This window comes from Electrona antarctica (assembly GCF_951216825.1).
Source record: "Electrona antarctica genome assembly, chromosome: 6".
Taxonomy (NCBI): domain Eukaryota; kingdom Metazoa; phylum Chordata; class Actinopteri; order Myctophiformes; family Myctophidae; genus Electrona; species Electrona antarctica.
In genome coordinates, this window is record NC_136811.1 from 44,707,374 (window position 1) to 44,729,174 (window position 21,801).

The window sequence follows — 21,801 nt, forward strand, 5'->3', positions numbered from 1 at the left end:
GGCAGGGGGCCAGGCATTTATCTTCCGCTCTCCACATGAAGAGTGTACCTTCCTTAAATGTGTCTCTGCTCCATCATCACCATTACTGGCTACCATGTGCCTCAGTGAAAGCACACCGCAGCCATTCAAAATGGTCATTGTTCCTCCTTATGCAGCAGGCATCCAGAAATGATTTGCCTACAGTATGCCGTATAATACTCAAAAGTACAGTAACATCGTTAAAGCAGCATAGAATTAAATTAAGTGCAACATTTGTGTTTGCCGCTTCACATTGATTGATTGACTGATTGAATACTTCATTAGCAAACAGTGCAGCAAGATGGCATTACATTACACTACTGTACTTTTACACAATATTGTTAAGTTAAAATAAATGGGCCCGTTGTAGTTTTCAGCTAATTTTGTCTGTGTGCTTCATTACCATTAGATGTAAAGCAGCAAACGCGTGGTGACTCTCCTCACTGGCTAATGGAGCCTAATGGCTTACTAATATTTCCCCCATGGGCTGCCTCTCTCTGACTCTTGATGCGATGCTCTACCTGCAATTACAGCTAATAAAAAGCCTAAATCACTACGCTCCCTCTTCAGAGCACGGCCATTGTACTTAATCAGAGGTTAAGACTCGATAATGGCTGCTCACTAATGCAAGGCAGATAAAGTGAGTGGAAAGGGAGATGAAAGTTATGTTAATTATGTGCAAAGAGAATCTCATTTTCCAAAGTGACAGAGTTCAGACACCGAGATATTACAATAACTAAAAGTGACAAAATAAACTAAATTTCCCTTTCCTTCTTCCTCCTACGACAATTCCAACCATTGTTGTAATCTAGAACAGACTAATAAAATAGAATTGAGCCAGGTTCATTGCACAGGTCAGTTCTTTTTATTGCATGCCATTCTGTCTTTGCGTCCCAAAGTGTAACATATTCACACAGCAAAAACAGAATTTAATGGACTGTGTAAAAAGTGATCCACAAGGATCGATTTTTACACTCTTGACATAAGCCAACACTTGCTGTGTGCATGAAGGGCACTGGAGAGAGAAAATATAAATGTACATGGTCCAGAGCTGAGGTACCAAAAGAATACATGTGCTATAGAATAAGAGAACCTAACATAATGAAAATGATGTGATAAGCTAATTTACCAAGACAATGGAAAAAAGGCACATAACCTTTTCAATCGCTTGCAACATTTTGACAGCAGATAGAAAACCAACTGCAATCTCAATCTAATCAGTAGGTATTGCTTTGCGCTACTGTTACTAAAGCTTGTGTCAAATAATAATAAAGAAAATATAAATCTGCATTTCATATTAGAAAGATTTGCCAAGTCGCTGGATTTCTACCTGAAATACTGTCCCCAGACTCCCCATACTAATGAGCTGAATGAAGTGAAGTGATCAGTCAAAAATAATTCAGCCAATTGGTTATTTATCAAGTGCAGATGGCCCTATTTATCACGCAGCATGAGTAATACTCTGCAGCGGTTTGAAAATTGGCACTAATCTTACATCGGAGCTTCCTGCACCCGACTCAATCGCTTTTTCGATGTGGAAGTTTGGACCCAATTCATGGTTTGGACCTCTTCCTCTTTGGCAACATATTATAAACTTGGGTCACAGAGTTTATATCAGAATGTTTTCCATTCATGTCATTCTTGTTTTCCAAAGCAGACAATTTTTTTTTTAAAGAAAATAAAACAAATAATTATCATCATCATCATCATCATCATCATCATCATCATCATCATCATCATGCACACATACCTGTAAATTCATTTCCCAAACATTGTAGGTCGAGTAAATAGCTTTCCACCAATGGCAGCACATTCCTTTGATTAACACAGTATAAAGCAAATGAACAAACCTCACTCATTAAGATACACGACGAAGCAGCGATGAAAGTCAAAATCTAGCTTTGCACTGCATGGGACAGGATGAGCATCAGACCTGCATCGGACCAGGCCAAGTCTGAGGTGCACCTTAACACTCGCTGAAGTAATGTGATAATGACGGCGTGTTCATTTGCAGTGGGGGATACTGCAGGTATGGAGTTGCCTAGGACAGTGGTTCCCAAACTTTTCAGGCCGTGAAGCAAAACAGAAATTAGATCTACATGGCTTCGCGCCATGTTGTGAGCTTGTAGATCGGCTATATTCACGACTTCTTAAATATTTGTTCTAATTTATAGAATTTCTTCGATTTCTCTTTCATTTCTTCATGGCATTACTGAGAAAATAAATCATATGATTTTGTTATTAATGCATACATTGTTTTGCTTTTTTTGGGAATGTTTTTTTTAAAAGTTTTGAAATAATAATTAAAAAACAAATGTAGGAAACAAAAACTACCCATAGCAATGTGTCTGCGACCCACAAATGGGTCCCGACCCACTGTTTGGGAACCAGTGGCCTAGAACCCTGACAGCATGCGGCGCGGCGGTGGCGTGTTGACGAGTTGTTGTCAGTGTTTGTTCCAGGTGGGCGTAGCGATGGGGCCCAGCGAGGACCTCTCGACCACAATGAGCTCTTCGGGGTTGTTGCACGCATTATAGTGGAGCAAGAGGTCCTGGATAGCCCTCTCCTCGATCTAGGGAGACGAAGAGGCAGAGAAAGAGAGAGAGAGAGAAGACAGGGGGGGAAGGAAAAGTCAGTCAGCCGGGAAACCCGGGCGGAATTATAATCGATTAAAATACCACAATTCATTGGTGGGCAACATAAAAATGCTGACATTGAAGGCATAACGATAATCAGACAGAGCCTTTATTTTTATATAATGGTAGCCAGAAACCCACAGTAAATCGCAGCTGAGTGTTTTATGAAGGCTCTGACAGTGGCCTGACATAAACTGGAATAGGGCTGACTTTTCAAAGCAAGCTGACAGCCGAACAAATTTGGAGGCAAATCATTTATAGCTGTCATAATATATCATGCGATATGCTACACAAAGAAAAGAACAAATGCAGACAGTGTAAACAACGCTCAACTTTCCAGTCGAGTACACGACACCCAGGGTCATGACTGGGGCATCCAAGTGTGCACGAACACAGGTTACCTGGATGAGTGCCAGCGGTTTGTCTCGGCTGCGGATCAACGCAGCCTCTTGCTGTTTTTCTTCTTCCACGATGGAGGCAAACGCTACCATGGAGACATTCGGGGGGCTGTCCACAGCTCCCAGCACCCAGGGCCTGGGGGGAGAGGAGGAGTAGGGGTTGGCAATTGTTTTTAAATTCGAATCGCCAAGTTCAGAATCGATTTTTATTTATGTATTTATTTATTTATTTGTTTGTATTTATTTGTTCATGTCAGAAAGACTGACTGATGTTATCTGGCTGCATTGAAGTGTATGATTGAACTTTTCATGGTCTATATTATTTAGAATTGTTTTAAAAGGTTCTAGCATAATAATAGCAAAGCAACTTCGGAGAAAAATCACAATAAATCGCAAAATATCCAGTTGCAATATAATTAAGAATCGCAATATAAATCGAATCGACACCCTAGGTATCGGTATCGGGCGGTAAGTGAATCGTCCCTCCCCTAGGGAGGAGGTGAGACATTAACGATTCGCTCTTAACAGTCCGATTCAGATAACAGATAACTTTGCATGTTCTCCCCGTGTCCCCTAGGGTAGGTAGGTACCCTCACAAAAAACATGCAGTAATCCTGGTCTCTAAACTGCCTCCCCCCTGGCCAGACGTGTTCCTTCCATGCGCTACGTCCAACCAGGGAGCAACTTGGACACTCATGCATGAAGGAAGCATGAGTTCAAGTCCGTTGCTCTCCCCAGGTTGGCGGAGGGTGCGTAGAGCCCAGGATCACATTAGATAATTGACACACGGGTGAAAAATGGGTTACAAAATTGTGGGATAAAAAAAACTATTTAAAAAAAACAGTCCGATTCCTCAACGGTTCCCTTTTACGATTCCTATATTTTTTCATTTCATTAACAATGTTGATGACACAAATTCAATCATGCATAATGTATTGCATACTGTAAGTCTTTGACTGCCTGTTTGCACTCTGGCTTGGCCTGGCAGGGATTAACAAGTAAAGTAAAGTTCTGTCGATATTGTTAGCTTTACTTATTCTGAATAATAGGTTGACTTTGACTTACATTGTGATTCAAAGATTCACAGTTGACTAGTTGCTGATTCATTTATCGGTTTGCAAACTTACTATATGAATTCTATTTACAGCCTGCCAGTGAGAAGTACCTATCTGATCCATCTTGGCTCTGCATCTGAATCCACTTTTTTCAAGATCAACGCGTTGCAATTGCTATTTTTGAAAAATGTTAAAATCTTTATAGGAATTTCTGAACATTATAGGTGGAAAACATTCACCTATAATGACATGCATGTCAGGTTGAAAGTGCTTAAAAATTCGGACACATTGGCTACATATTTGCCGATACAGATGTCGTCAAATAATGGCCAATATTTCGGTTTGGCTCTAATTTGTAAGCCATGGCTTCATTCTCCGCAAGGAGGAGAGGATTCTGGAACCGGCTCTCGGTCCACAATGATCCCTTTTGACGTGAGGATCAACTCTGATTAACATCACAAGCTTCGACTTCTAATCAATTCACACAGCTGGCTGATATTCAGCAGGCTATTCTACAGAATGTAGCACACAGTGCGGACATGTCCAGCAGATGGACAATGGAAGAAGTACACCGTTTCAAATCAGATAAAAGAGCCCAGAAACACTGAAGGCTCAAGAAAGACCTCAAATGCCCTTTGAAGGAGGGAGCAGATGCAAACTTCTGCAAAAATGTGTAGCGCTGCCACACAAGTTATAAATGATTTATTTTAATGACAGCATTTATTTAATTATTTAATAATTCTAAGATAATGCAATCTGTCAAGGGTAAGATCCTAGATCTTCTGTGCTGTCTAATTTGTGATTTTGTTATGATTTGGGGGGTTTAAAAGACTATGTTTATGATTTGATATAATTTGACACAGGTCTGAGAATGGACTGACGCCCATATAGTAGGCGGAGTTTACCGGCCTGACAGGTAGACCCGACGAGAGAGAACAGGGAGTCTACGAGGGACCTGGATAAGTTTGTTCATTAATATCTCGTTAAATACGCTATAGCTACAAGAACGATTGTGCTCACTATATTAAGAGGCTCGAGACATTCTTCTAAACTGGTGAGATCGTTGGTCTTTTGACATCCCGCGGTAAGAGGCTCGAGACATTCTTCTAAACTGGTGAGATCGTTGGTGTTTTGACATCCCGCGGGGATCCTGTTTGTACTGGTTTGTTCTTCGTTTGGATTACTTTCGCTTCTGGGATGGATTAAGTTTGGATTCAGTTACTTTGCTTTGGAGGGACTTTTACGTTCGGGAGGGAGCTCTGGGAGCTCTGGGAGCAACAGACTTTGTTTAAAAACAACCACGCGTGCGTGCGTGCGTGCGTGCGTGCGTGCGTGCGTGCGTGCGTGCGTGCGTGCGTGCGACACTGACTTTCGATGACAACGGTTCATTCATTATCATCCTCGCTGTAACCTGTCTGTATGCTTGATTCTTTCATTTGACTAGATAAATGGTTACTAAACGTGTCTGTATTTGCTGCTTGTTTATGTAGGCTATTTTCTTGCATTTCAACTTTATCAATTGTATCTTAAAGGGAGATCATTCACAACCCGTGATTTAAAAATAGTAATTGTTGATATTTAATATCTAACCGTTACAAATGTAAGATGACCCAAAATATAGCACAGAAGTCCTGACATGAATCGCTCATCCCCTGGTTCCCGGAAGCAATTTCTCTATGGAGAACATTGGGGTTCTTAAAATAGTCTTATTGTGGTCCAAAAATAAACAAACCTCTGCGATATTGTCAGGGATATTGTCAGGGAGGTGGCTTTGTATCGTTTACGATAGTCAGTCAGTCAATTTAACTAATTCGGTAGCAGCACTTTAGGGGTGTAACGGTTAATTGATTAATAATCCTTATTTTGGGCATGTCATTATATACAAACACCAATAAAAGAAAGAAAGAAATAGTGAATCTAGCAGATCTATTTACCATTTTTGCATGACACCTTTGAACGATTAATGCTTAAGTATAGTTAATCGATTCATTGATATGTAAAAAACTAACAAAAAAACACAAACATAATCGCTAAGGCAATACTTGATAGTTACAGTCCAATATCACTTTTAAGACCTTCAATCAAATAAAAAATAAGCTTCAATGCAATAAGTCGAAGGGTACGTGAGATTAGAGGAAATACAACAAAATAGCTGTGTTTTTCTCCACCCACACGGACAACTGGCCATTTCCAGTTCAACGGAGGAATAACCATTACGGGACTTGAGCTCAATCTCAGTTTTGTAAAAGGTCAGGGTGACTGGACGCTTTAGTGGGCATCTCAATTCTCAACCCAGCTGCGGGTTATTAACCCTGTGGAAGAGCAGATACTAACTTTGGCCTCAGTCTAACCAGATACCAGAGCACTGAAAGCCTCTATCTGATTGTCAGTTGAATTGAACTTCTTTTTCTTTCTTTATTTTACAATTATCAGTAGCATTATTAGTAGTATATTAATCTACACCACAGTATTCTGCTTACAGTAGCTATCAAAAACCACCGACAGTGCTGGGGGGGACCATATCAATTATTTTGACATAGTCCTTAGTATTAGGGTTTACATTTGTGCCATGGTTATTGTCTCCACCAGGCCGAAGGCATGGGGAGAGAGTATGTTTTGCACTCCGTCCGTCCGTCCGTCCGTGTGTCCGTGTGTCCGTCCGTCCGTGTGTCCGTGTGTCCGTCCGTCTGTGAACAGCTAATCTCCGGCACCGTTAACCCGGTCGATGCCTAATTTTGCACACACACTCCCTGGATGCCAACGATGAACCTCTGCCCCAAAATTTCCAGAACGGCCTGTTATAGCGCCACCAGGAGGCCGCTTTGTGCAAAACAAGTTTTTGGACGTACACCTACAGATTTTGTCCAAACATCACGCAAATTGGTACACAGTCTCTCTAGAGCCATTCAACGAAACGGGTCTTTCAGATTTCTCAGACTCCATCCTGATTGGCTAAGATTCGCTTCCAAAGTTCGCAGGAGTGCTCAGTTTCAAACAAAATGCTGCAAATCATGAACACATCGTCTGATTTCCGTGACATTGCGCACGCACATTCCCACTAGGCCGAGGAAGAAATGCCACGTGAACATTTTCAACTCAGCCTCATGGTGGCGCTATAACTGGCCGAAAAGTGTTTTTACCTCCACCTGCACGGATTTGTGGATAACTTTGTATGCCAACTCCCTAGAGGCCAAGGAAAAACCTTTGCCTAGATTTTTTCACATCTGCTCTTTATAGCGCCACCAGGAGGCCGACATATGTAAAACACATTTTCTAATATTACTCCTTCAGATGTTATCCAAATTTCACGCAAATCGGTACACATGCTCTCCATAGTCATGTGATCAAGACGGGTTTGTTTGATTTCTCATAATCCACCTTCATTGCCTACGATTGGCTTCTAAACTTTTCAGGAGTAGCCCGCTTTGTGCCCGTTTTGTACAAATCGCCACAACTACTCAACGCAGCGTCCGATTGCGGTGAAACTGCATGCATATTCCCACTAGGCTGAGGAAGAAATGCCACTTGACAGTTTTTAAATCAGCCTCATGGTGGCGCTACAACAGGCCAAGCCGTGTCTCACACACACACACACACACACACACACACACACACACACACACAAAACATGATTATATTACTCCTAAACATTTTGCCAAACATCACACACACTCCTATCCTCCTGGTGGAGACCTGTGCCCAGAAGGGCACTTTTTCTAGTTGGTTATGAGTTAACAGTTTCCTGCATGTGTGTATAGTCTTGATGGTCCATGAGCACTGACCACACAATTCAACAGTGCCATCAAGTGGAGACAAGTTGAACTGAACAAAAAAAACAGCAGGTGTATGTGAGTGTGCACACTGCACAGATGCCACTTTGGATGCGTACACTTACCCGCCTTGTCTCTCTGGCTCTTTGGGCTCAGCACTCTTAAAGGAGACCCTCCGAGGAGCAGCAGCAGGGACTGGGCTACATGGAGCTCCTGTCAGCCCTGATTTGACCATCCGACTCTCCTCCTCAGCCAGGAGATCCCGAAATGATACAGAGGAGGGTGGTGACTGCACTGCTGTGGCCCTGGATGAAGAGGACACAGAATGAAAGAGTGATGATACATGACAAACGAGAGGGCAGGAACTCACTGGGACAACAGTTCTCTATGCTACGAACACAATGTTAACATCACAAATGTCACTTGCCATTTATATGGAGACCACTTGAAAGTGGATTTAGAAAATCTACGTTTGACAGCCTGGAAATCTAATTTGGTAAAATGTCATATTTAATTCATCAGATATTGGCCAGCCCTAGCTTTCAGTTATAACTGCCTAGCATACTTTTAAACTAGAGAAACTCAGAGCGCTGAGAAAACATTGCATGTCAAAAAACTGGGAAATGAACTGTTCTGCTGCATTTGTAGTTGACTTATGTAGTACTTTATTGTACATTAAATAACAAAAATTACCAATTTACAAGCTCACAATATACTGTTTATGCCAAAGGTTTGCCTATTATGACATACCAAGAATAGAGTTCATGTAGTTAATGGCTAAGGCCCACTCACCAGGCCCTTCCACTGCTTTATAGAGTTCATGTAGTTAATGGCTAAGTTAACTCACCAGGCCCTTCTACTGCTTTGTAGAGTTCATGTAGTTAATGGCTAAGGCCCACTCACCAGGCCCTTCCACTGCTTTATGACATACCAAGAATAGAGTTCATGTAGTTAATGGCTAAGGCCCACTCACCAGGCCCTTCCACTGCTTTATAGAGTTCATGTAGTTAATGGCTAAGTTAACTCACCAGGCCCTTCCACTGCTTTAAGAATAGAGTTCATGTAGTTAATGGCTAAGTTAACTCACCAGGCCCTTCCACTGCTTTAAGAATAGAGTTCATGTAGTTAATGGCTAAGGCCCACTCACCAGGCCCTTCCACTGCTTTAAGAATAGAGTTCATGTAGTTAATGGCTAAGGCCCACTCACCAGGCCCTTCCACTGCTTTAAGAATAGAGTTCATGTAGTTAATGGCTAAGTTAACTCACCAGGCCCTTCCACTGCTTTATAGAGTTCATGTAGTTAATGGCTAAGTTAACTCACCAGGCCCTTCTACTGCTTTGTAGAGTTCATGTAGTTAATGGCTAAGGCCCACCCACCAGGCCCTTCCACTGCTTTAGAATAGAGTTCATGTAGTTAATGGCTAAGGCCCACCCACCAGGCCCTTCCACTGCTTTAGAATAGAGTTAATGTAGTTAATGGCTAAGGCCCACTCACCAGGCCCTTCCACTGCTTTAGAATAGAGTTCATGTAGTTAATGGCTAAGGCCCACTCACCAGGCCCTTCAACTGCTTTAGAATAGAGTTCATGTAGTTAATGGCTAAGGCCCACTCACCAGGCCCTTCCACTGCTTTAGAATAGAGTTCATGTAGTTAATGGCTAAGGCCCACTCACCAGGCCCTTTCACTGCTTTATGACATACCAAGAATAGAGTTCATGTAGTTAATGGCTAAGGCCCACTCACCAGGCCCTTCTACTGCTTTATGACATACCAAGAATAGAGTTCATGTAGTTAATGGCTAAGGCCCACTCACCAGGCCCTTCTACTGCTTTATGACATACCAAGAATAGAGTTCATGTAGTTAATGGCTAAGGCCCACTCACCAGGCCCTTCTACTGCTTTATGACATACCAAGAATAGAGTTCATGTAGTTAATGGCTAAGGCCCACTCACCAGGCCCTTCCACTGCTTAATGACATACCAAGAATAGAGTTCATGTAGTTAATGGCTAAGGCCCACTCACCAGGCCCTTGCACTGCTTTTGGGTGGGGTGACAATAGGGGTGGATTTGGACACAGGGGACTCCACGCTGGCCATCACCTTCCTCTGCTTCTGGGCTGTCCTGCTGGGGAAGACCAAGTGCTTGCTACTGAGATGACGGAGAGGAGAGGGAGTGAGATGCACACATTAGTCACCAAGTCCAACTGTAAAGAGTAACAAACCAGTAACAAAAAAGTACTCCTTCACAGGAGCAATGACATGATGCAATAAAGCAGTGGGTCTCTACATTTATATGCATTTGGCTGCAGACTCATATTTGAAAAGAGTTTGTGCCCGGGAGTCTGGGACCCCTATGACCTATGATTTGTCAAGATGTTTGGTGGAAAGGCATTGTCAGCTTGTAGATAAACTATAATTTAATCTAATAGTCACAAAAAAGGGCTTAAACACATGCATGACTAAAGTGAGACCAACTACCACACAAACAAACTAAAGATCAAATTGACCTTTTATGCGAAATGAAATGCAAATGATCCCATTAAGCTGAACAATGACGATCTCAGGTGGTCTGGGGCGTGACTAACTTCTCTGTTAGGGGATGATTTGAATCGGATATTTAGAAAAAGTGATGGAAGGGGAGCCTTCTGAGAGCTCCATGGGCAGAGCTAATTGACTTCAAAATAGGTCAGACTGACTGCTTAGACACGTTCCTCATTTTGCTGGGGATCCCTTTGGAACCTCTCAATGAAGCCTGGGGATCCCCACAGACCCCACTTTGAGAACCAGTGCAATAAAGCATTAAATTAAAATGATTTTTGAAAGGATTAGATTGGACAATAAAGGCACAGAACTTTTGGTGAAAGTTAGGTGGCTGCCTGGCTATTTTCCCTTGCCGAGAGTGAGGGAGACAGAAGTGCCTCTTTCTGACAAATGGGAAGCCAAATTGTAGCGACACTATGTACTTTCTGAAAAAGTTAATGTGGGTCTAGTGTATTAGTTTATGTTTATAGTCTGTAATCAAATGGAGTTGGATGTTCTAATGTTTCTTTGTGATAAAATCTAAATCCATGGCCCGGACAGCTTGTGTAGCTGTCCTAGGCTACACAAGGGCGGCACCTAGGCTCAATGTTGACTGGCGCGTTGTGGGTTCGAGTCCTGATCCTGACGGCCTTCGCTGCGTGTTACTCCCCAAAGTCCCCATCTCCCTCTCCCCATTTCCTGTCAAGCTACTGTACTATCAAGAAATGGCATAAAGCCTAAAAATACATTTAATTTTTCACTATTTTTCTTTCTTAAAAAAATAAAATAAACATGATGATTATGCACAGGCTATAAATAGAAAGTGCCATAATCCTGGTGACTTGACCTATATGAGTTTATGAACTGTGTAGCTCTCATTACAGCGATCATCTACTTCATCAACCGGCACATTTCCTAAACGCCCCAGCGATCGCCTCACCCTAACCTCCCACGGGGCAGCACACCTAAACCTAACCTTAACCCATGTCTAACCAATGACTAGTCTAAACTAAGTATGCACCCCCAGTAAGCCTACTCATTCACATTCCAGTTACAGCCTATATTATATTGTTTCTGCCTGTATGTAACCAAATGATGTGAGATTTGAGTGGTTTGAAATTTAATTAGATATTTAAAAGACAATGCGGTATCCCTGCTGCATGGGTGGAGGTGGTGTCGGAGCGTTTGAAGCCCCAGGGGGGAGGGAGTGGCGCCGCAGGAGAAAAAGAAAACCTGTCAATTAATTCTGAAGTCTGTTTGTGAGGTAGTTGGCCTTATACTGCCTTCATGGGAGTGTTAAAAGAGAAAATGAAAGTGTTCTCCCACCTGCCAGGGCTTTTAGAGATGGCTCCACGGCTCTGAAGGGAGTTGGCTTCCATGTCCATGATGGCCCTCAGGTCCAGGACAGGGGGCGGTGCAGCGGGACTGGAATAGACCGGCACAATAATCACACAAAACTGCAAAGGAAATACAGCTCAACTTTCACCAGCAATTTAGGTAAAGGAGTACTTTATTATCCCCTAGGGGGACATTTATCCTCTGCCTTTGACATCACATTATACTGTTGGAGGCCGGCTAGACGAAACATCTGTGTCAATTTGAAGCATTATGGAATAATCACGAAAAAACATTTTGCTTTTATTTTCCAGTGCAACCCTCCTCTTTTTGAATCCTTGAACCGTTTTGGGGGACAATGCGCTAGAGTTGCTGTAAACGGCTGTAATTAGAAAACAGTGATACTATATGGAGCAGTGAGCAGCCACCATGCGTCAAGGGCACAATTTACAATTTAGGCATTTGCAGACTCTCTTAATCAAGAGCGATGTACACTAAGCAAAACCAAAAGCATGGTAATACATCAAACACATACAAAACATTAAAAAAAATCACACCCGTGTGAACTGAGTGGTGTAAGGTCTTATATAGACTGATCAGCTGTGGTCTGACGTAATGTCTGACGTAATGAAATCACACCCTTGTGAACTGGGTGACCATAGCAACCGTGCTAATTTTTTGGTACGAACAGACAGACAGACAGACAGACAGACAGACAGACAGACACGTAAACTAACAAAGCCAGTTGTAGGAGTGGTTTACACCACTCAAAAAGTCATCATGAATCATACGTAAGCTAAGAACCTAACAGTGGCACTAGCAGGAATACTGTAAGTACCTAAAGGCAGGGGTATGTACCTAAAATGCATGTCTCGGTGTGGGAGGAAACCAGAGTACCCGGAGGAAACCCAACGCAAACACAGGGAGAACATGCAAACTCAGCTCTTTCAACATAAGGAGAATAAGGGTTGTTCACGATGGCATTCACCATACCTGCCTGACACATTGGGGATGGGCTGTGGAGCAGAGCTCCATGGAGGGGTGGGGAGGCCGTTCCTCTGAGAGGTTGGGGTGCTGGGTGGTGTCCATGGAGGGGTGGGGAGGCCATTCCTCAGAGAGGTTGGGGTGCTGGGTGGCGTCTTAACCTTCTGGCTCACATACTTCTCATCCGACAAAGGATCAACACCATTTTGTGAGAAAACCTTAAAAAAAAGGTTTTATCAAAGTTAATCTATGATGCAAATACAGAGTGATCACGTACAGCTTACGTTTCAAATGTCTAATGCAACAGCAGGTCAAGACCTAAACCATATATTAAATATATTCACCACTACATTTGCAATGGTGTGCTGCTCTAGAGATGTCCAGTGTCCACCAGCGCAATATGACAGCAGTGTAATAATCACACATTCACACTACACTAATAATGGTGTAGTGTAGTGCCGAGTGCCTGATGTGAATACTTCTTACCTCAGCCTTGTCAAGGCAGACAGGTGACTGCAAGTCTCTGGGGCTGCCGACACCCATGTGGCTGCCCTCCGAGTCTGATGTCAGCTCCTGCAGGGACTCGAATGAGTTGTTCTTTCCTGACTTCACCAGTGGTGGAGAAACCGCTGAGAGATAAAGAGAACATTGATGAAACGATCACAACATTTCAATGGGTTTGTGTGTGTGTGTGTGTGTGTGTGTGAGAGAGAGAGAGATGCAGTTCGAAAATATGTGCCATCCAGTGCAGCAATGTATAAACATTCAAGAGTGTTACCAGATTGGTTTAGTTGTGCATGCGATGTCTTTGCTAACATCCCAATTCTGGTCCTGATTCTGGAGGTGGGCTGTGTCTTTGATTTGTACATGGACCAGGCATTCCAAGATAAACATTCTAAGTACCAACCATTACTTGCTATGGTTTGCTATGACTACAGTCATAGCAAACCTTGGGTATGGATGTAGATCTGCCATACTGATATTCGGAAGCCTGGGCCATGTATATAAACCGACCGCGAGTGGCCCAACAATAGCTGGCATGACAACGAGCAAAGCCAAACAACTTGCCAAATACTGCTCCGTTTCAGCTGTTATAGGCAGTTTGTCTGTGTGGAGGAGAAGGTGCCATGTGTATCCTTAGGTGTCCATGAACGGTCAACCCTGTTTTATTTGTTTCCCTGTAAAAGTAATTGTAATTTTCGGATTCAAATAAACAACTAAAATGTGTGCGTGCGCGTGCGTACCTGCAGGTGGGGGGCTCTGAATGATCGTAGACAGGATGTATCCTCCTGAACTGTCGGAGCGTCGTCGTGGTTTCTTTTTAGCTTTAATCTTAGCCTTCTTCCACAGAGTTTCTCTGGATTCACAAAATGTATAGGATGATACAACAATATGACTTGCTGATTATTAATCTGGAGTGAGTGAGTGAGTGAGTGAGTGAGTGAGTGAGTGAGTGAGTGAGTGAGTGAGTGCGCGCGTGTATTTTAACATGTCAATTTTCAGATTCAATAGAGGGTACGCACATGCATAAAGTGAGTGGCACATCGAGTGGTAAAGTGAGTTTAACGTTGTTTAATGCAATAAGTTAGGCCTTTTCTGTTTGTATGTATGTATGGGCTGTCAAGGCCAGAAAGTAGTTTTTTGACACTCAGTAGACGTTCCCGCATAACCTACGGGTATGATGATGATGTCACGTGCATACCCTCTATTAACAGCCAGGACTATGCAATATTACGGCCACTTCCATCACAGTCTAATAAGACACTGTGGTGACTGGAGTCGCTCTCGGCTTGAAAGCAGCAGTATAATGTTTTAATCAGCCTGAGTCTCAGTTTGAAGGACTACATGTCTCTGTGCCTGAAGCCAAAAACGATATTAGTTCATTCATCACTGTATCATAAGTAATGCAATAATGAAAAGTATTAAGATTGCATTTCACACAAAAGCACAGACAATATGAACATGCTGAGAATCCAAAAGTAACTGACAGTGTAAATCCCATTGGTGTACCTGGCAGAGTTTTCCAATTCCGTTTCAGTTTTATGGCTGAAGACAGAGTTCAAATCCTCCTCCTTGTAGAAGCTAAGGTCTGGGGCATCAGGATACGGGGTAATCATTCTCCTCTCCATGGCTGGGATCTGCCAATGTACATGTTTAACATGAATAGGTTTTCCGTATTCAAGTGCATACAGGGATACAGGGGCACCAGGGGTCTGCAACCTTTTTGAAACAAAGTGCCGTGTTTGTATTTTCTAGTGTCAATTGTCAACGTTAATTTTAATGACACCACATAGAACATTCCAACATATTTAGATTGTCCACAAATATAACCTTTTCCCTTCCTTTTAAAAATGTCTCACATCGTTATGATCATTAGAGTCGGAGCAATAACTCGACTCTCTCCCCAGTCACAGTTTTATAATGAATGTAGAATTATGAGCAGGATGTAATTTACATACAAATGTGAGGGACTTTATTTATTAGACTTTTTTTTAATAGTTTACCAAAAAGCCTCTCTCTCACACTTTATGCCAGTGTGCCAGTCATCACCATCCTTGGTGCCAATGGTTGCCTACTCCTATCATTCATTATTTTGTAAAGGAAGGGTAAGTGATATTTTGTTGTTAAAATAAGTATTAAATAGCTATATATTCCCATAGTAGTGTTTGTTTGGGTCTCTCCATCTCTCCAGCTCAATAGTAAACAGAAAATACTAAAATTTGGATGAGATTGGCAACAGATTTGAGAACGTATTTTTCATTTATTAAAGATCTTGAGAAGATGAAGAGGCCTTTATTTATTACTGAACAAACTTACACTATAGCAATAATTACTACCAAGACCATTAGAGCTTTAACTTTAACTACAAACTTTGTTTTACCAAATAATTATCCATTACAGCACCTTTAAATCACCAAGAAATCTTCATATCATCCGAGATTCTTTGAAGCTTTCAATTGTGTTTCTATACACTGTACCAACATGACCACATTGATTACTGTTCATTTTCACACGGTATCTGGCATTATTGTTGGACCTGTAAGGTGCCGGTTTCTCAAACTACAGTAACAGTAAATAACACAATAATACATGTCATCAACAAATACAAAACACTATACCCGTAAGTACAAAGGAGAAATGACACCTCCTTTCTACCGGAAATTGCTTTTATCTCCCCTTGCGGTCTTCTGATTTTTCAGGCCAGTTTTGAAAGAAACCAGTAGTTTACATCTTTTAATGAATGGTGACAGACAGTCAGACTCAGTTCAAACAGTAGTAGAATGAGAATTAACTTCCTGACACAAGACGTCTATTCCTTGTTGTTGTGCAAAATATGACTTTTGCATTCAATTTTGTGAAGGGATGTTTTAATGAGCTGATGGATGTGTGAACAGAAACACACAGAAAAACAAATGTGTTTTTTTGTATGTATTTATGTACGTAACAACTGCAGTGCAGTGTTATATTTAATCATCAAAGAAATACATTAATTATTTCACAAGGAGGGCCTGAATGGGCTCATCATTAGGGCACTTAACGCTGCTGAAAATGCTGAAAATGGGGCTTTGCGGTTCTTTGGGACTAATTCATTATGAATCAGTCAAGCAGTAAGAGCCATTTGCAAAATTATTAATGTTGTGGCTATAAATACATGTAACACAAAAGCATATGTTTCTGTCAAATACATGAACATTTCTGGGTGATTCCAATAATGTCTATGCTAGTATAAGACCTTTCTTTAACAGCGTTCACCATATGATATGATTGTGTGTGTGCGTGTGTGTGTGTGTGTGGGGGGGGGGGGGGGGGGGGGTAGCAATTGATACCATGTTAACAGTGTTATAGGTCGATAAGAAAACATGTTTGTTTGTTCAGTTTTCTCTTGCTCACTTGTTAAATGGGATTCTTTCAGTTCATAGCTGAGCTTTGGTGTGGTGCATCTCTAAAGTGAATATAAGCAACAGAAACGTGAGAAAACTGCTCACCATTCTCCTGTAGGCTGCAGAGAGCTCCAGCAGCACCTCATCACTGAGAATACTCAACGCTCTAAGGGCACATACACACACAGAATTGAAATCTGAAGCACAAAATAAAATAGCAAAGACTGGATCTACTTTATTCCTGGTGTGTCTCTCTATATGCATAATAGGTACGTATATGTATTATGCCGTTGCGGTTTATCTACCCAACGGTACTACATTACCATTTCCTTCTATTCTAATCTATCGATTCAATAAATGTGTTAATCAAATGCTTTGTTCTCATTCTCTTTGGAACTCCAAAGACCAAACTTCTTATTTGTTCAGCTGTTGCGCGATGCTTTCATCTCCTCCTCAGCATTACACCAGAGTTAATAAGCAGAACAGTGTACAAACAGTTTCCCCATCCATCAATCTCACAGAAGCACATCATCATCACAGAGGCCATCTGGTGCACACGCACGCACAGACACATCACGATTACAATAAACAGTGGAAATTTGGGAGAAAGAAAATCTTTACGACTCAACTAAACATTAGAGTTCACTCACTTTGACTCCAAAAGAGCGGCCATGTTGAGCACAATGAACTGAAGACAGGAGAGTTTGAGCTGCTCAGCATTATACATGGCAGAAAACTCCAGCAACTCTGCAGCATTCTTCAAAGTCACTGAGGAAGCGAACAGTTTGAATGTTAATATGGGGGTTATGCATTACTTTATAGTTGTCACCTGTAAAGACGTTGCTCTTCAATCTGTCATTATGAGAACATGGAGACTTACAGTTCTCAGTAATGGCAACCTCACACATCTCCTTGAGTCGAGTGATGAGCAGCTGGTCAGCTACTATCAGGACGTTGCAAATAAATTCCACATTCAGCGACCCTGGGAGAAAGGGAGGCAGAGCGTAGTATTATCAGACAGACATCAATGTTACTATGATACATTGAATATGTATCACAGCATTTGGCTTTCAATAAACCTGAAACTTGGAAATTACCTTTGATAGTGGGTGACTCATCAGTGTAAATATACTCAAGAATGACCTGTAAGATCTCTGAGCTGGTGGGCATCTCAAGTGCAGCACATGATGTGGCCTATGGGGGAACCAAGATAATATTGTTAAATCCCCAAGGAACCTTTATATTTTTGTATGGGGACAACGGATGGAAATTAGCATTCTTTCCAAATCTGCATTGTATGTGGTGGTTCATCAATGTGTGCTGCCCCTCCCCAAATAAACATATAAATGTGTGATTTCCTTCTAATTCAATTATTAGTGTTGTGGATATACAATATGCATGCACAAAAATAACACAAAGTATGAGATGTTAGTTACTTTTCAGTGTCCAGAACTCCAGATCCACGAATACTACACTTTTTTTTGTTGATTAATTGAATATTTATTAGTCAGAAATGTAAACAGCATGTGGTACAGTAAGACATTAAGGCTAAAAGGATAACTCCTAATAAACCAGTCCTGGGGACTAGTTTCCATTGTGGTCGTTCGTATGTAGCAGACTTCAGCATGACCGCTACCACTACCACTCACAAGTCTCACGTCAGTGGTTTGTGGTGTTTTGGGGATTCTACACAGAAATATAACGTAATATTGTCCAAAAGATAGATATTGTACTAGCATTTTCTAGGGACCTCACATATAAATTCAGCAGATGAATTAGTCACAGAGAGGGCCTAGACACCGGACGTTTGGCAACCATTGTTGGGATGTCAGCAGATTAATGCTGGCATTTAGAGCACTATTCTGTCTGGTATAGCCAAATTCTGTGTGCATGTGCAGGAAGCACAACCCACATTCTCCCCATTTGTGCCCAAGTACGATCATTAGCAATAATAAGCACCACGCCTAGGCAATGAGTCCTCAGAAATGATCTAATCTTTTTTTTTTCTGGGGCAGTTTTACCATATCATATACGGTATAAACTTGTATTAGCATACATGATGACACATCAGTGCAGTATGAGCCCTTCTCTGTAAGGTGCAACACAGCCTCAACGCAGGCAAAAATACCAAGACAAGAAAAATACCAAATTCGCCAACACACAACATAATACATAAACAATACATCCTTTGTTAAAGAGTATTTCAACATAGAGAAACATATCATACCTCAATCCAGGGGTTCCCAAGCATACTGTGGAAGTATTCTGTGGATACATACAACAGGTTCAAAGATTCAAATGCAGCCACTCACATCTCAACTACACAGTCCTTCGCAGCCATTGTTAACTACACAGTCCTTCGCAGCAATTGTTAATGTTGCCCATTTAGACCTCACTCTCGCAGCAACTAACTAACTATACAATACATTCACACCCTTGAGGACATGTGTTGAGGTCTCACCGTCTAATCTTCTGGTGCTAAATAAATAATGTAAATCCTAAGTGGATCAGTGCTTTCGTGGGTTACGGAGGTGGAAAACAATAGTGGTCCTTACCGAGCCTGGCACACAGCACACTTTTGTGGCAGGGAAATTCCTTCCCATCATCAGACTTTAGAGTAACATCACAAAGGTAGGAGCTGTAAAAAATACATCCACATCAGAGAGGAAATGGAGAGATTATGTATGCACACACACACACACACACACACACACACACACACACACACACACACACACACACACACACACACACACACACACACACACACACACACACACACACACACACACACACACACACACACACACACACACACACACACACACACACACACACACACACACACACACACACACACACCATTTTTATTTTAAGCTTAAGGACGTATTAACACTAACCACTTTTTCTGGTTGAATTTGGGTTTGTTTCCATTTTTCTTGTGTATAACGTTGATCTTTCCATTTTCATACTTGACTCCATCCAGACTGTCAAAGAAGAGAAAGAAATCATCTCAAATTGCATGCTTTCTCCAAGTTAAAGCATCATCATTAAAAGCCGCTTTTCCCCCTCACCGTGCAGACAGACTGCCCATGCCCAGCTTCTTTGCGATGCCCTGTAAGGTCTTAATGGGGTCTGCAGCCCCTCCCTCATTGGCGCCGGTCTTGTCACCCTTGCCTCCCTTTCCCTTCTTCCCAGGCTTGGTGGCCTTGTTGTTCTTCACCTTATCCCCATCGCCCTTGGCTGTGGGTGGCAGGGAGCGATACACGTCAAAGGCAGATCGGCCTCGCAGGTCGAGGTCCTGCAGGCTGCTAATGAGGTTTTCCTGTAGGGGATCCTGGGCCTGGGAAAATACAATGACACAGTGAGTGAAGGGGACAATTTGGATGGCAATACTGGCATCCTGAATAGTATTGTTTGAGCACACATCAGCTACATCAGTGGTTCTCATACTTTTCCATGTCAAGGATGCCCAAATGAATGTATTTGGGCCACGGTGAAAGGATGTGCCAGGAACCCTCATACAATGATTTGTTGTTAAAATATTCCAAAGCTGTTTCATAATGTTTTGAGATCTTTTGAAAATAGCCACTCACTCTATATAGGTTAATGAAGTGATTTGATGCTATAGTGAACTAATTGGAATCCCCTCAAGGACCCTTGGGGGTCCGGGGGCCCCATTTCAAGAACCTGTGAGCTAAGGTATTTATTGTCCTTTATACCCCATTGTTGAGGGAGAACATATCTTTCATTCTTTTCATGTCCAGCCCAGGCCCTAAGTTTTACTAGCATTTAATGAGATAAGTGTTTTCTGTGTAAAGGTTATCATCATGTTAGCCGTGGATGGGGGTTCGTTCTGTCGTGCCCAGCACTGCCACAAGATCACAGGGTCTGAGGCTCAGAACTAGAGGCCTGGCTGTCCCTAGGTGTGGTGTGACAATTAAGGAGAAAGAGGGCTGCCCTGGAGTGAGGGAGAGGCGGTTCTTTTGGGAGGCTGTGGTCCAACATTGCTTGACAATGCTTGAATATTCTAATTATTGTTGTTATTATTGTTGTTGTTTGTAAGGTGTTTCATTGCAGATGTTACTGTGTAAGGTGTTTCATTGCAGATGTTACTGGTATCAGATGTAGAGTGTTTTGAGTGGATGGGAGAGCCTATGTGTACAGGTATGTCCTTGTTGATGTAATTAAGTTTATTGTTACTGTACGTTTGTTGACATGTTTGATGTATTGTCTATGTGTTGTGCCACGAGGACCCCCTCGAAAATGAGATGATGCATCTCAAGGGGCTTTAAATAAATTTCAATATAACACAGAATTGACTGACCATTCTGTATTCCGGTCTTTCTTCTATGAATAAATCGTATTTTTTCACTGTGTGCAAAAAAACCAGAAAAAAACACTGCTCTCAACAACATGACTTAATTCTCTTCACCTGGTTCTGACTGGGTGGAGTCCTAGGTAATTTGGGTTGGGTCCCGTCCACCAGCAGCTCACAGGACTCGGTGTAGATGAAGCACAGAGCATACTCCAGCATCTCCGGGGTTATTTTGTCCAAGATGAGCAGGTCACAGCCCACCGCGTCCTCGCTCCGTCGCACCTCGTCATCCACTTCCTGCTCGCTGTTGTTCTCTTGCGCAAACTGCTTCCTGAAGAACTCGGACCTCATGGAAAGGATGTACTTGTGGGCGGGGAAGGTGCGGTTTCCCGCCTGTAGCGTCACGTCGTGGATGCTGTCCGTCTCGTCCACCTCCTCCAGGAGGCTCCGGAAGTGTTGAAAGAAGGAGGACGGGGAGGCGATGGGGATCTCAAACAAGCTGAGTGACAGAAAAAGTGTCAAAGTGTCAAAACAATCATGATTTTTAAGTTCTGCAGGGCTATGCAATGCAATAACATGCAAGTACATTGTTGGTAGTATTGTGTTTTCATTTCATCATTTTGTTTGTTAGGATGTCATTGTACGAAATGCCACGGTAAATTACCTGTATGAACCCGTTTGGTAATAAACTATTTTGGAATTTCTAGTTTTTGTTGAAGCCCCAAATGAAGAGTGAAATCATTGCTCTCAATGTCACATGAATGCCATTTCACACAGCTCAATTAAGTTTTATTGCTGCAGCTTATAAAAATAAATTAAATAAGTTAACGGCTTGCATGTGATGTTGAGGCGAATCGCGTCATTCCTCATTGACTTTCACTACCATT

General features: G+C 42.1%; 1 protein-coding gene across 3 annotated transcripts in view; it reads right to left on the bottom strand.

Annotated features, from left to right (window-relative positions):
- Positions 1-860: 860 nt before the first annotated feature.
- Positions 861-21,801, bottom strand: part of ibtk (inhibitor of Bruton agammaglobulinemia tyrosine kinase) — a 38,443-nt gene continuing 17,502 nt past the window's right edge. For 2 of the 3 annotated variants that reach the window (XM_079503065.1, XM_079503063.1), the window contains exons 12-29: positions 21,032-21,413; positions 19,671-19,939; positions 19,497-19,583; positions 19,152-19,234; positions 18,824-18,861; positions 17,694-17,790; positions 17,477-17,578; positions 17,247-17,364; positions 16,702-16,762; positions 14,726-14,853; positions 13,960-14,072; positions 13,202-13,344; positions 12,725-12,933; positions 11,723-11,821; positions 9,900-10,025; positions 8,003-8,182; positions 3,056-3,188; positions 861-2,590 (exon numbers count right to left, since the gene is read on the bottom strand). In XM_079503065.1, the coding sequence (XP_079359191.1) occupies positions 2,465-2,590; positions 3,056-3,188; positions 8,003-8,182; positions 9,900-10,025; positions 11,723-11,821; positions 12,725-12,933; positions 13,202-13,344; positions 13,960-14,072; positions 14,726-14,853; positions 16,702-16,762; positions 17,247-17,364; positions 17,477-17,578; positions 17,694-17,790; positions 18,824-18,861; positions 19,152-19,234; positions 19,497-19,583; positions 19,671-19,939; positions 21,032-21,413 (2,494 nt within the window). In that variant the 3' untranslated portion in view covers positions 861-2,464. The remainder of the gene's footprint in view (positions 2,591-3,055; positions 3,189-8,002; positions 8,183-9,899; positions 10,026-11,722; positions 11,822-12,724; positions 12,934-13,201; positions 13,345-13,959; positions 14,073-14,725; positions 14,854-16,701; positions 16,763-17,246; positions 17,365-17,476; positions 17,579-17,693; positions 17,791-18,823; positions 18,862-19,151; positions 19,235-19,496; positions 19,584-19,670; positions 19,940-21,031; positions 21,414-21,801) is intronic. The other variant, XM_079503064.1, reaches the window with a different exon arrangement.